At 46.9% G+C, this 13,896-nt stretch overlaps 3 protein-coding genes across 11 annotated transcripts in view; 1 reads left to right on the top strand and 2 right to left on the bottom strand.

The window, feature by feature from the left end:
* Positions 1-13,896, bottom strand: part of LOC111146518 (zinc finger protein 7) — a 96,244-nt gene that overhangs the window by 52,697 nt on the left and 29,651 nt on the right. The window lies entirely within an intron of this gene.
* LOC111146519 (zinc finger protein 34) lies at positions 17-9,702 on the top strand. 9 transcript variants are annotated; one of them, XM_022502069.1, is made up of 6 exons: positions 17-70; positions 3,388-3,472; positions 4,648-5,200; positions 5,490-5,616; positions 6,050-6,169; positions 7,920-9,702. In XM_022502069.1, the coding sequence occupies exons 3-6, from the start codon at positions 5,168-5,170 to the stop codon at positions 9,281-9,283; spliced, it is 1,644 nt and encodes a 547-aa protein (XP_022357777.1). In that variant the 5' UTR covers positions 17-70; positions 3,388-3,472; positions 4,648-5,167; the 3' UTR covers positions 9,284-9,702. The 9 variants fall into 9 exon arrangements, with proteins under 9 accessions (XP_022357777.1, XP_022357776.1, XP_022357778.1 ...); XM_022502068.1 differs by lacking the exon at positions 17-70 and adding an exon at positions 285-584; XM_022502070.1 differs by lacking the exon at positions 17-70 and adding an exon at positions 2,214-2,244.
* On the bottom strand, positions 12,331-12,743 carry LOC111146524 (cytochrome c oxidase subunit 7B, mitochondrial). Its single transcript, XM_022502081.1, has one exon. The coding sequence runs from the start codon at positions 12,693-12,695 to the stop codon at positions 12,453-12,455; it is 243 nt and encodes an 80-aa protein (XP_022357789.1). The 5' UTR covers positions 12,696-12,743; the 3' UTR covers positions 12,331-12,452.

Raw genomic sequence — 13,896 nt, 5'->3', positions numbered from 1 at the left:
CACTTCCGGTCGGTGCGGCGGGTGGGGCTAGTGCGGCGCGGCCGGGAGGTGGCTCGTCTGCGGCGCTGAGGTGAGTATGGGCCGGGCGAGGGCGGTGGTGACCGCGAGGGCTCCCGGGCGCGGGCCGCCGGCCGTTCCCTGTAACCACAGAGATGCCCCGGCCCCCGCCCCGCGGTCGACAGTATCTCCCGCCCCGGCGTCCCTCGGGCGGGCCCCGTCCCCACTCTCGGAGCCCCCTCGAAATGCCCCGTTCCCCGCCTCGGGGTTTCCCGATGGGCCGCAAGCCCCGACCCGTCCCCCAGCTCGGCGTCTGCTGTCCGCCACTCTGGCCGGGCTGTTCCTTGCCGGGCCCCCGCCCCGCGCCGCCCCGCCCGAGGGTCCTCCTCCGCGGTCTGATGGCTCGGGGGAACCCTGGGGTCTCTTCCCAGGTCGTCCCAAGGGGCTGCTTCTGGGGCCCTCCTGGCCCGCTGACTCGAGGCCCTTTCCCTTCCCGGCTCCTCTCCGCCGCGCGGACGGTCACCAGCTCTCCAGACTCACCGCAGTCCCCAGCGTGAGCCGGGCCTTGCCCTCGCTTCTGGGTGCAGGTTGTACTCCCCGCCCTTCCGCGCCGCCGCGCCGCCGGGTTTCCCTCCGCACGGGATCTCTGGCTTGGAGAGCTCAGTGCCGGGCAACGCCTGTGTCAGTCGTGGCCCGCCCCGCGCGCCTCGCAGCTTCCGTGCTTCCTCTTGCCTTTAGCAGTTCCCGAAGGGCCGGTCCCACGGCGTCTGCCTCCCTTTTTCGCTTCTGGTGCTCCACGGCCTTTCAGCGGCCAGACGTCTGTTTCTCTTCTCTAGAGGCCTTTATTCACGTCTGACACTGAGGACTTTTTAAATAAAAAGTGCACCTGTTTCTGTGCTTTGAAAGTACATTAAACACACACACACACACACACACACACACACACACACACCAACTTTTAAAAGAAACTTTGGGGGCGCCTCGGTGCCTCAGTGGGTTAAAGCCTCTGCCTTAGGCTCGGGTCATGATCCCAGGGTCCTGGGATCGAGTCCCAAATCCAGCCGCCTGCTCTGTGGGGCGCCTGCTTCCCCCCTCTACCGCCCTGTGGTCTCTGGCTGTCTCTGTGTCTCGCAAATAAATCTTTAAAAAACCAAAACGGAATAAAAACGTGTGTGTGTGTGTGTGTGTGTGTTAAGTAATCTCTGTGGCCAGTGTCTGGCTGGAATTTACCATCACGAGGTCCAGAGCGACAGGATGTACCAACTGAGCTAGCCAGCCTCCCCACCCCCCGTCTTTTTTTGTAATGTAGGTTCCATGCGAAAGTGGGACTTGAGCTCACCGCCAGAAGATCGAGACTCCTATATTCTACTGACTGAACCAGCCAGGCACCCCCCCTTTTTTTTAAAGAAAGCTGTTGAAGTGGAATTGCTCTTAGATGCAGGGTCCCCAGTCCCATTTGGTTCCCTAAACAACCCTTACTTTTTTCTTTTTAAGATTTTATTTATTTATTCATTTGACAGAGAGAGACAGCTAGAGGGAACACAAGCAGGGGGGTGGGAGAGGGAGAAGCAGGCTTCCCGCTGAGCAGAGAGCGCGATGCCAGGCTCGATCCCAGGACCCTGAGATCACGACCTGAGCCAAAGGCAGAGGCTTAACCCACTGAGCCACCCAGGTGCCCTTTTTTTTAAAAAAAAAGATTTTATTTATTAGAGGGGTGCCTGGGTGGTTCACTCGTGAAGCGTCTGCCTTCAGCTCAGGTCATGATCCTGGGGTCCTGGGATTGAGCCCTGCCTCCTTCTCCCTCCACCACTCCCCTTGCTTGTGTTCCCTCTCTTGCTGTATCTCTGTCAGATAAATAAAATCTTTTTAAAAAATTAAAGATTTTTATTTGAGAGAGAGCACAAGCGGGGGTGGGGCAGAGGGAGAAGCAACCTCCCCTCACTGAGCAGGGATCCCAGTGTGGGACTCGATCCTAGGACCCCAGGATCATGACCTGAGTTGAAGGCAGTCATTTAACTGACTGAGCCACCCAGGCTCCCCCTTTCCAGATGTTTATTGGACTCTGATTTAAAAAAATTTTTTTAAAAGATTTTATTTACTTCTCAGGGAGCACAAGCCGGGGGAGTGGCAGGCAGAGTGAGAAGAAGCCTCCCCACTGAGCAAGGAGCCTGATGCGGGCCTTGATCCTAGGACCCCAGGATCATGACCTGAGCTGAAGGCACACGGTTAACTGACTGAGTCACGCAGGTGTCCCTTTGATTTCATTATCTATGATTTCCCAAGTTGTCATGTGTTCATTCTTTTAAATAAATGGTCTTTTTTTTTTTTTAAAGATTTTATTTATTTATTTGACAGACAGAGATCACAAGCAGGCAGAGAGGCAGGCAGAGAGAGAGGAGGAAGCAGGCTCCTTGCTGAGCAGAGAGCCCGATGCCACGCAGCCTCTCACTTTCCGCCTTTGCCAGGAATTCTCCCAACACCCTGTTTGTAGCCCTTTCACCACACCCTGGCATAGCATTACACTGCAGCTAAAGCAGCTTCAGAGGTTCTCCAGCCCAGGGCCGGGGTGGGGGGGTGGGGGGGGGTTGAGAGGCGGTATCTTTTTTTTTTTTTTTTTAAGATTTTATTTATTTGACAAACAGAGATCACAAGTAGGCAGAGAGGCAGGCAGAGAGAGAGGAGGAAGCAGGCTCCCTGCTGCGCAGAGAGCCCAATGCGGGGCTTGATCCCAGGACCCTGAGATCATGACCTGAGCCGAAGGCAGCGACTTAACCCACTGAGCCACCCAGGCGCCCCTAAATGGTCTTTTTTTATGTATTAAGTATGTTTGCAAGTATCTTTGATTCTACAGCTTGTTTTTTTAATGTGTCTTGTACAGAAATTTTTGGAGTAAGACGAGTGTTCCTTGATGTACTGTATTTTGCATGTTATTTTCTTACAATAGCCATACGTTTTGTTTTAAACATTTAGGTCTTCAGTGTTTTTAAAATATATTTTTGTGCCATAGAAGGCAGCAGTTGGATTTTACTTTCCTGTGGAAAATCCGTTGTGTTGGTACCATTTTGGTTAGCGCGCCGTTATGTCATTGATACGCATACCAGTCTGTTCCTTGTTTTCTGTACTATGCTCAAACCTCACTTTTATTACCGTAGTCTTACAGTAAGTCTTGGTATGTGGTAGGGCATGCGTCTGCCTAACTTCAGTTCTCTTCTGGCCTGGCCTTAGTTAATCTTGGATCGTTACTACGATATTGAGTCATTTTGGTCAGATTTCATGTTTATGTCCTGTTGCAATTTTGGTTGTACAGAATTAATAGATTTACTTGGGGAGAACTGACATTTTGATGACATTGAGTCCTTCTTTTTATGACCACTCTCTATTTCTCCATAGCTCTTTTAGACGTCCTTCAATAAAGTTCTACTGTTTTGCCCCCAAGGTCTTGGACCGCACTCCGACAACTGTTGCTGCTTGTATGGTATGTAGAATTATGTCCCCTTTTTTGTTCTTAATAGTATTTCTTTTTCCATTTCTTTTCTGTCTCCCTCCATTGGACTTGCCAGATGTTTGTGTGTCTTATTAGCAGTGTTGAGATTATGTTGGTTTCTTTAAATTAAGTATTCTTTATTTTCTTCCATTTTTTCTTGAATTACTTTTATTAGTCTGTGTCTAATTTCTTTATATTTTTTAAGATTTTATTTATTTATTTGAGAAGGAGAATTGGAGAGAGAGAGAGAGAGCATGAGAGGGGGGAGGGTAAGAGGGAGAAGTAGACATCCTGCTCAGCGGGGATCCCGATGGGAGACTTGATCCTGGGACTCTAGGATCATGACCTGAGCCGAAGGTAGTTGCTTAACCAGCTGAGCCACCCAGGCACCCCTGTATCTAATTTCTTTTTTTTCTTTTTAAAGATTTTATTTATTTGAGAGAAAGCACATATGTGCAGGGAGAAGGGCAGAGGGAGAGGGAGAAGCAGACTCCCCGCTGAGCAGGGAGCCCGATGTGGGGCTCAAACCCAGGACTCTGGGATCGTGACCTGACCGGAAGGCAGATGCTTACCTCACTGAGCCCCCCCCAAGGCCCCTGAGGTGGTCCTTTTTAATCATATATTTCCAGCATAACAACAGTGTTCAGAGAATGTTTTGCCAAATGGTATCTCTTTGGAATTGTTGCCTGGTGTGTGGTGTTTTTTAATAGTTTTGAAGATATATCTTGGAATCTCTCTGTTTCAAGCAACTATTCTGTACTCGTTCCACTTGTGTCTGAGGGGGGCGCGCTGGGATCCGTCATTCCAGGGGGCTTTGCCGGTTGCTCTCTGGTCCTCCCATTAGCATCGGCTTTCCGTGTTCCAAGTGTCTTGGTGGACATACATTTGTCTGCAGTGACAGCTTCTGGGTGGGTTTCCCTTTTACTAATATGTGTTATTCATTTTCTTTTAAGATTTTATTTATTTATTTGACAGAAATCACAAGCAGGCAGAGAGGCCGGCAGAGAGAGAGGTGTAGGCAGGCTCCCCGCTGAGCAGAGAGCCCGATGCGGGGCTTGATCCCAGGACCCCGAGATCATGACCTGAGCTGAAGGCAGAGGCTTTAACCCACTGAGCCCCCCAGACGCTTGTCTTATATTCAGCCTTTCTGTGTTACTTTGTTTTAGGTTGTGCTGGTGCATTTTGTGTGTATCTGTTAGAGAATCTTGTGCTTCTAGTAGGTGAGTTTAATTCTTTTATTTCTAACCATTATTCAGCCACTGAACTTGTTCCTACTAAGGTATTTTTTACCATCTATACTTTGATTTTGTTCTGTACCTTCTGTTGATTTATTTTTTTAAACTTCTTTTTGTCCTCAACACTTAACAAGTTGACTTTATTCTTGCATATAAAGTGAATGAGTATTGCCATTTTCCTCCTGAATGAGACTGCTTGGTGTGTCAGAAAGGTTGAGGGGAACAGATGACCTGAGGAGTTATCCCTGCAGGTCTCTCTGCGGTGGGGGAGGGTCGGGCAGGGCAGCCCCAGGCAGGGAGCAGAGTCTGCCTAGGAGACCAGCTGTACCCTGATGGGGATGAGTGTGGCCCTGAAGCTGCCCACAGGAGGGGCAGGCTGGGCCACCATGTGTTCCTCTCTCTTCCTTCAGCACCAGTGTGACTCACACTGGGAAGCCCAGGGTACCAGGTGATGGCGGCTCTGCACCTGTCTGCCCTGCCCCAGGTGAGCATCCAGTTTCCCTGAAATCTCCATGGAGGGTTTCCCTGCCTGCTCTGTCTTCGCGACACTGTCAGGCATCTTGGTCTCGGGTACTGAGCAGAGGATGGGTGACCCTGGGACCCCCTCCGCCAGCCTTCGGAGTTACTGGCTTAGTGACCAGGGATTCAGGTCACTCCCCTGGCCTGTGCTGGGGGATCATGCCTGTAGTCACCCTGTGCTGCTATTCCTGGCATACTTCTGCTGTTCCAGCCTGGGCCTACACCTGGGCCTGCAGCAGCCCCTGTCATTCCAGGCTGAGGTGACCTTTGAGGACGTGGCCGTGCTATTCTCCCGGGAGGAGTGGGGTCGTCTGGGCCCTGCTCAGAGGGGCCTCTATAGGGACGTGATGCTGGAGACCTACAGGAATCTGGTCTCCCTGGGTAAGTCCCCTCACTAGGCTGCTGGTCAGGGAACAGCCCTGGGCACTGATGATTCAGCAGGGGCTGGGCTGGGGACTTCATCCTCTGGTCCTAGGCAGACCTGGTTTGTGCAGACCAGAGGCCAAGTGGGGCTGGGTCAGCGCTTCTCTCCTCTGAGCTCCCAGATAAGACTTGCCTCCCTGCCCCAGGCCCAAGACAGACTCCTCCATAGAGGGACTGCATATCTCCAGGTGGAGAGAGTCCCCGGGCTCTTGTTCCTGGTGCTTGGATCTCAGATCTCGTCTTCATGACCATCCCCAGCCCTCCAGAGTGTCCAGACTTCCCGTCACCCAACTTTGCTTGTGCTTCTCCTTGCCGCCCCAGTTGCAGATGAGACACACTCGGTACAGTCCTGCATGCTCGGCACCAACTCTAGGCCCCGTTTTCTTCCCAGGAGCTGGGCCTGCAGGTCCCAAGCCTGGGGTGATCACACAGTTGGAACGAGGGGATGAGCCGTGGGTCCTGGATGCACAGGGCACCGAGGGGAAAGAGCGACTGAGAGTCAGTGTCTCAGGTGCGTGAGGGGGGCCGCTTCCCCAGCAGTGGCTGAACAAGCATTTGTTAGGATCCAAGGTACGTGCTGAATGAGTCAGGTATTTAGAACGAGCTGCATCAGGGCAACGTGGTGACCCTGGGAATGGCGTGTGCTGGAGTCCAGGTCCCCTCTGTCAGCTTGGGTGCCTCAGTGTGGAGATTCTTGAGTTGAGTCTTTTGGGAAGGTGAGAGGGGTTGCTGGTTAGAGGAGAAGAGGGACCCCGTGGAGCCCTGCCCTTCAGAGCTCATGCCCTGTGAGGAGGGTCCCATGGGACCACAGTGATACAGACCATTACTTCATTCTCCTTTTCTAAATTATCCACTTGGCAATTATAAACTGTTACAAGGAAGAGAAACTGTCTCCTCACGCACATGCCGGTGTGTTCTGTGGTGTGCCCGCTGTCCCCTCCCCGGTGCTGTCTGTTCCACACCCATAGATGAAGCTTGCTTCTTGACAGGAGTGCAGTGATCCTGTATGTACTGCTATTGTCCCCTTTTTCACTCAGTGAGTGTCCGTGTTTATACTCGAGTCTCAGTCGCTACTTTGGATGGAAGTGCCAATGGGAAGGGTGCTCTCTGGTCATTGCTGTGGACAACTCTGATAAGCTTTATTTTGCACGTCTTGATGATGTCCTAGGAAGCAAACACTGGCTAAAGAACTCTAATTTCTCTTTTGTAAATTTGTTTAATCAAATATCAATTCTTAGAGAACCAGGATAAATCCTGTTTACAACTCGGTGAATTTTTGTAAAAACCATCTTCCAAATCAAAATCCAGAACAATTCTATTTGCCTGGGAGCCCACTGGACCTCCCTCTGTCATTTCCCATTGCTCCTTACAGGGTCCTTCTCTCTGACATTGGGAGGCCACTCTGCCCCTTAGCTCTGTGTCTGGTCTCATTTGGGGCGTCTGAAGTTGTGAGGGCTCCCATGTTGTACAGAGTATGTTCTGTTTCATCGCTATACAGTGTTCTATCATACGAATGTACCACAGTTATTTTCCATTCTTGTTAGTATTTGGTTGTCCCCATTTTGGGATAGTTGTACATGTTTCTCTTTCTCACAGAGAATGCACTTCTGGTGGTACATTTCCGCAGGTGGGGTTGATGTGTGGCTGTCTGGTCAGGAAGTAAGAAATGGAGGCTTGAGGGTATCAGGAAGCATTCTGTATGGCATCTTGAGTTTAAGGGGCTGGTGATTAACTGGGTTGCCTCTTAGGCCTCTGACAAAAGCCCAAAGAATGGGTTCAGCCTGCTAGGGAGAGTTGAGGGTCTTGTCCATGGTTGGCACAATGTTGGTCCTCTGCTGTTCTGAGGAAACAGCTGGTTTTCCTTCCATGGACTCTGGGTGGATTAGCTGTTGTTAGTGGCTTCAGGCTCACTTCTTTGTCTGTCACATGTCCTCCATGACTTTCAGGGCCCCTCTGGTCTCCGTGGTGGTGCAAAGCTTCCATCTTCTGTCCTTTTCTCCTGAGGACCAGTATCCTACAGTCCCACTTAAGCAGAAGGCAGACAGACTTGGTCAGCTCTGGGTTGAAGTACTTGGACCGCTGCAAGATTGCAGCCTTGGGCAGAGTCTGTAAGCCTCTGAGCTACAGGCTGTCATCTCTGCAAGGTGTTGTGACTTTGGAGGTGACGGAATTGGTACTGTACAGGTAGTCCGCAGCATCTTCGTTTTTTTCCTTCTCAAGTCCGAACAGGTGGTCCTAAGATGTTTTGTTCATTGTTCCAGGTCATGGGACCAGGACTGAATACAAAGAGTTGTCTTCAGGGGAGATGCTTGATGGGGAAGAGTTGGATCAACTCCAGAAGGCTGTTCCCCAAGGACCTGATCCTGGAGAGACCCAGGCATGTGTCTGGGAGCCAGAGGAGAGCCTGGACAAGCTAGTAGAGCAGAGAGGCCTGAGGCCAGTCACACTGGCCAACGAGGAGAACATCCAGGAGTCTGGGGGAAGCCTCAGGTTTTGGTCAAGCCCTATCTCTGATCAGAGACCTCACAAATGCGATATATGTGAACAAAGTTTTGAACAGAGATCATACCTCAATAACCATAAACGTGTACACAGGTCAAAAAAGACAAATATAGTCCATGATTCTGGGGAATTCTTCAGTGCAAATTTAGTTGTTAGAGACGATCAGAAAATTCCTCTTGGGAAAAAATTGCATTATTGTGGTTACTGTGGGAAAGCCTTCAGGTACAGTGCTAACCTTGTCAAACACCAGCGGCTTCATAGTGAAGAGAAGCCCTACAAGTGTGACGAGTGTGGGAAAGCTTTCAGTCAGAGCTGCGAGTTCATCAATCACCGAAGGATGCACTCTGGGGAGATCCCCTACCGATGCGGTGAGTGTGGGAAGACATTCAACCAGAGGCCCAACCTCATGAAACATCAGAGGATTCACACCGGGGAAAAGCCCTATAAGTGTGGTGATTGTGGGAAACACTTCAGCGCCTATTCTTCCCTTATTTATCACCAGAGAATCCACACTGGAGAGAAACCCTATAAGTGTAATGACTGTGGGAAAGCCTTCAGTGACGGCTCGATCCTTATCCGACATCGTCGGACCCACACTGGGGAGAAGCCATTTGAATGTAAAGAATGTGGCAAAGGTTTTACTCAAAGTTCTAACCTTATCCAACATCAAAGAATTCACACTGGGGAGAAACCCTATAAATGCAACGAATGTGAGAAAGCCTTCATCCAAAAAACCAAACTTGTCGAACATCAGAGAAGCCACACCGGCGAGAAGCCCTACGAATGTAATGACTGTGGCAAAGTGTTCAGCCAGAGCACACACCTTATCCAGCACCAGAGGATCCACACAGGAGAGAAGCCGTACAAGTGCAGTGAGTGTGGGAAGGCCTTCCACAACAGTTCCAGACTCATCCACCACCAAAGGTCGCACCATGGAGAGAAGCCATACAAATGCAGCGATTGCAAGAAGGCCTTTAGCCAGGGTACTTACCTCGTCCAGCACCGGAGGATCCACACGGGCGAGAAGCCCTACAAGTGCAGCAAGTGTGGGAAGGCCTTCCGGCACAGTTCCAACATGTGCCAGCACCAGAGGATCCACCTCCGCGAGGACTTCGCGCGCTGACCGCGGAGGAGGGCCCATGAGTTCTGCCGAGCGCGGCCTCCGTACAACCCGACCCTTTATTTATTGTCCACACAGTGTTGTTACAGACGAGGGACGTTTCTAATTAAAAACAAACAAACAGTTTTCTTAAACCAAAAGCAGTGCATGTTCATTTTGGAGAAATTGAGAGAGGTAAGGAAAACATAGTTCTCCCCCACGTAGAGAGAGGATCTGCCACTGGTGATTTGGTATACGCTTCCTTTCACACATTGTTGAGAGCACACAGGCTCTCACCTTCGCTACTTCCTCAATCCTGGAGAACTCACACTGGGAAGAATTCTACACATTCACATATTTTTACATATTATAAGTTTAAAAGCTTAACAGTCATACTTTTCTGTCTTTATAATACAGTTGATAATTGCCATTTTTATTGTAAAATATATACAACATAAAATTTACTGTTTAACCATTTTTAGGTATGTAGTTCAGTGGCATTAAATACATTCACAGTGTTGTATAACCGTCACCACTGTCTTATTTGCAACAGAAAGTCTGTACCCACTAAACAATAACTCCTTTTCCCCTTTTTCTCACAGCCACTGACAATCTCTGTTCTATTTTCTGTCTATGAATTTGCCTATTTCTCGTAAGTGGAATAATACATTATCTCCCCTTTATAGCCGGCTTCTGTAACTTTGCACAATGTCCTTGAGGTTCATCCATTTTGTAGCCTGTATCAGAATGTCGTTCTTTTTTATGGCCGAAAAAAAAAGACCGTGTTTGTAGACACCATGTTTTTTTGTTTTGTTTTGTCATGTTTTGTTTATCCACTCATCTGTTGATGGACACTTGGGTGTTTCTGCCTTTTGGCTGTTGTACTTACTGCTGCTGCGAGTGGGTGTACGAGTATCTTTTTGGATCTTTTTTGGGGTCCAGGGAGAGAGTGCATGAGCAGTGCTTGGGGGGCTGGGGCAGAGGAAGGAGGAGAGAGAATCTTAAGCAGGCTCCACATCCAGCGCAGAGCCTGATGTGGGGCTCAATCTCACGACCCCAAGATCATGATCTGAGCTGAATTCAAGAGTTGCTTAACCAGCTGAGCCAGCGAGGCACCCCTTGGATCCTTTCAGTACTTCTGGGTCTAATTCTGGGAGTGAAATTGCTGGGTCAGGGTAACTCTACATTTAACTTTTTGAGGAACGGGCAGACTTCCACAGTAGCTCTACAATTTTACATTCCCACCAGTGATGGATAGAGGGTTCTAATTTCCCTACATTCTTGCCAACACTTGTTATTTTCCTTTTTAAAAAAATATCTATTCTAATGCGTGTAAAGTGGTATATCATGGTGGTTTTGGTTTGCATTTTCCCTGATAACTAATGATGTTGAGCATCTTTTCAGGCTTTTATAGACATTTGTATATCTTCTTTGGAGAAATGTCTGTCCAATTCTTTGGCCCATTTTTGAATTGGGTTTTTTTTTTTTTTAAGTGTTGAGGTGTAGAAGTTCTTTATATATTTTGCATAGTAATCCCTTATCAGATATATGATTTTTTGGATATTTACTCTCATTCTGTGAATTCTGTCTACTTTCTTGTTTATGTCCTTTGATGCACAAAAATTTTTCATTTTTATGAAGTTGAGTTTATTTTTTCTTTTGTTGCCTCTGCTTTGGGCATCATAACCAAGAAGTCATTGCTAAATCTAAGGTTAGGAAGATTTGTCCCTATGTTTTTTCCTGAGTTTTATAGCTTTAGGTCTTAGGTTTTGGTCGTTGATCCATTTTAAGCTAATTTTTGTGTATTGTTATGAGGGCCCAACTTCTTTTGCATCCAATTTTCCCTACAACATTTTTTGAAAAGACTGTTTTCTCCATTGAATAGTATAGGCACACCTCAGAGATACTGTGTGTTCAGTTCCAGATCACTGTGATAAGCAGATATCTCAGTGAAGCAAGTCATTAATTTCTGGATTCTCTGTTCATAAAGAAGTTACATTTACAATACAGTGTATTAAGTGTGCAGTAGCATTATGTCTAAGAAAACTGTACAAACCTTAATGTAAACACTTCATTTTTTTGAAGATTTTATTTATTTGAGAGAGAGAAAGTGCAAAAACAGGGGGAGGGGCAGAGGGAGAAGCAGGGTCCCTGCTGAGCAGGGAGCCCGAAGTGGGGCTTGATCCCTGGGATCATGACCTGAGCCAAAGGCAGCTGATTAATCGACTGAGCCACCCTCGCACCCCCTAAACATTTTATTTCTAAAAAATGCTACCCATCGTCTAAGCTTTCAACAAGTCATAATCACTGATCACACAGACCTATAGCAAATATAATAATGAAAAAGTTTGATATATTGAGAGAATTACCAAAATGTGACAGACACAAAGTGAGTAAGTGCTGTTGGGAAAATAGTGCCAATAGACTTGCTCAACATAGGGTCACCACATGTCTTCAGTTTGTAAGAGACACAGCAAAGCAAAGCACAATAAAAGGAGGTATGCCTGTATTGGCCCAGGCTGCCAAAAAAATACAGACTGGGTGGCATAAAAAACAAATATATCAGAACAAATCTGTCTCTCATAGTTCTGGAAACCAAGTCCAAGATCAAGGGTTAGGCTGATTCACCCTTAGTGTGGGTTCTCTTCTTAGCAGAAATACAGTTGCCTTCTCACTGTGTCCTCACATGGTAGAGAAGATCTCAGACATCTTTTCCTTGCACAAGGGCACCAGCCCGATCAGATGAGGCCCGCCTCTATGATCTCAGTGAACCTTTATCACCTGTTAACAGTCCCTATCTCCAAATACAGGCACACTGGGTTAGACTTTCAACATAATGAATGGTGGGGTGTGTGGGGGTGGGAAACAGTTCATAAGTGGTTTTTGTACCTTTTTGTAAAAAGGTGCATATATAGATATATATATGTATATATATCTATATATCTATATATAGATATATATATAGATATAGATATAAAGATATATATATACCATATATATAGGGGTTTCTTTCTGGGTTCTGTTCTATTCAACACCCTGCTGTCATTTACTGTAGTTTTTTTTTTTTTTTAAAGGTTTCAAATGTACTTTATTTCTTCAATCATGCCATATTTTAATGGGTGCAGAGTGTTTTTACTTGGCATCAGTTATGAGTTGGTTTTGAAACAATTCAGTATTACACCAACTGGGATGATTACTGATCTCTCCATTCCTTTGGGGTGACTCTGCCAACAGGGGACAGGTTCCATTCTATTCCAATTTGTGTTGCTGTATATGCCCACACAGCAATACAGAAAGTGGCTCCACTAGCTAATATGGCATTACCATATTTGTCATGGAAATCAGGTGTCCTTTTCTGGTGGCTCTGCCTTGCCACTGTTTGTGGGATGCTTTGAACTCGGAGACGACTTAGAGCGGTTCTGGCCATAGGAAACATCCTGAAGCTGAAAACAGAACCGAGCAACTATAGCTGTCGCTTTGCTACAACTTGGTACCAAGTCTCCTTGCAAAAAGCCCTGAAAAAGTGTAGTTTTTTTTTTTAAATATTTTATTTATTTATTTCACAGAGAGAGATCACAAGTAGGCAGAGAGGCAGACAGAGAGAGAGAGAGAGAGAGGAGGAAGCAGGTTCTCCGCTGAGCAGAGAGCCCGATGCAGGACTCGATCCCAGGACCCTGAGATCATGACCTGAGCCGAAGGCAGAGGCTTAACCCACTGAGCCACCCAGGAGCCCCCATTTACTGCAGTTTTATAGGAAGTGTAGGAATCAGGGAGGGAGTCCTTCAACTTTGTTCTTTTTCAAGATTATTTTGGCTATTTGGGTTCCCTGTCTGGGATTCTATATGAATTTTAGGATGGTATTTTTCTATTTCTGCAAAATCACAGCTTTTGTTAGGGATTGCATTGGATCTGTAGATCAGTTAGGGTGGTGTTGTCATATTAATCCTGTCAAGTCTTCCGAAAGCATGGGATGTATTTTCATTTGTTTACATGTTCTTTTTTTGTTGTTTAATAGTGATCATTTCTGGTTTTCAGTGTATAAGTTCTTTGCCTCTTTGATTAAATTTATTCCTAAGTATTATATTTATTGTAATGCTATTGAGAATGGAATTGTTTTCTTAGTCTCTTTTTTTGGATTATTTTTTATTTTAATTTTTAAAAATATTTTATTTATTTATTTTAAAGATGTTATTTATTTATTTGACAGAAATGGCGAGATAGGGAACACAAGCAGGGGGAGCAGGAAAGGGAGAAGCAGGCTCCCTGCTCTGCGATCGATGGGGGGCTCAATCCCAGGATGCTGGGATCATGACCCGAGCCAAAGGCAGACATTTAACCCACTGAGCCACCCAGTGCCCCTGGATTGTTCATTATCAACGTATAGAAATGCAACTAATTTTTATGTCTTGATTTTGTATATTGCTAGTTTGCTGAATTCATTTGTTTCTAAGATTTTGTTTTTTGTTTTGTTTTTGGTGTGTGCAGTCTTCAGGGTCTCCTAATAGAATATCATGTCATCTGTGAACAGAGATAGTTTACTTCTTTTCCAGCTTGGGTGCCTTGTACTTATTTTCTTTGCCTAATTGCTCTGGCTAGAATTTCGAGTACTTTGTTGAATAGACGTAGCAAAAATGAGC

This window comes from Enhydra lutris, unplaced genomic scaffold, assembly GCF_002288905.1.
Source record: "Enhydra lutris kenyoni isolate GAN:26980312 unplaced genomic scaffold, ASM228890v2 scaffoldscaffold14, whole genome shotgun sequence".
NCBI classification, from domain to species: Eukaryota; Metazoa; Chordata; class Mammalia; order Carnivora; family Mustelidae; genus Enhydra; species Enhydra lutris.
This window is presented reverse-complemented; position numbering and strand designations above follow the sequence as displayed.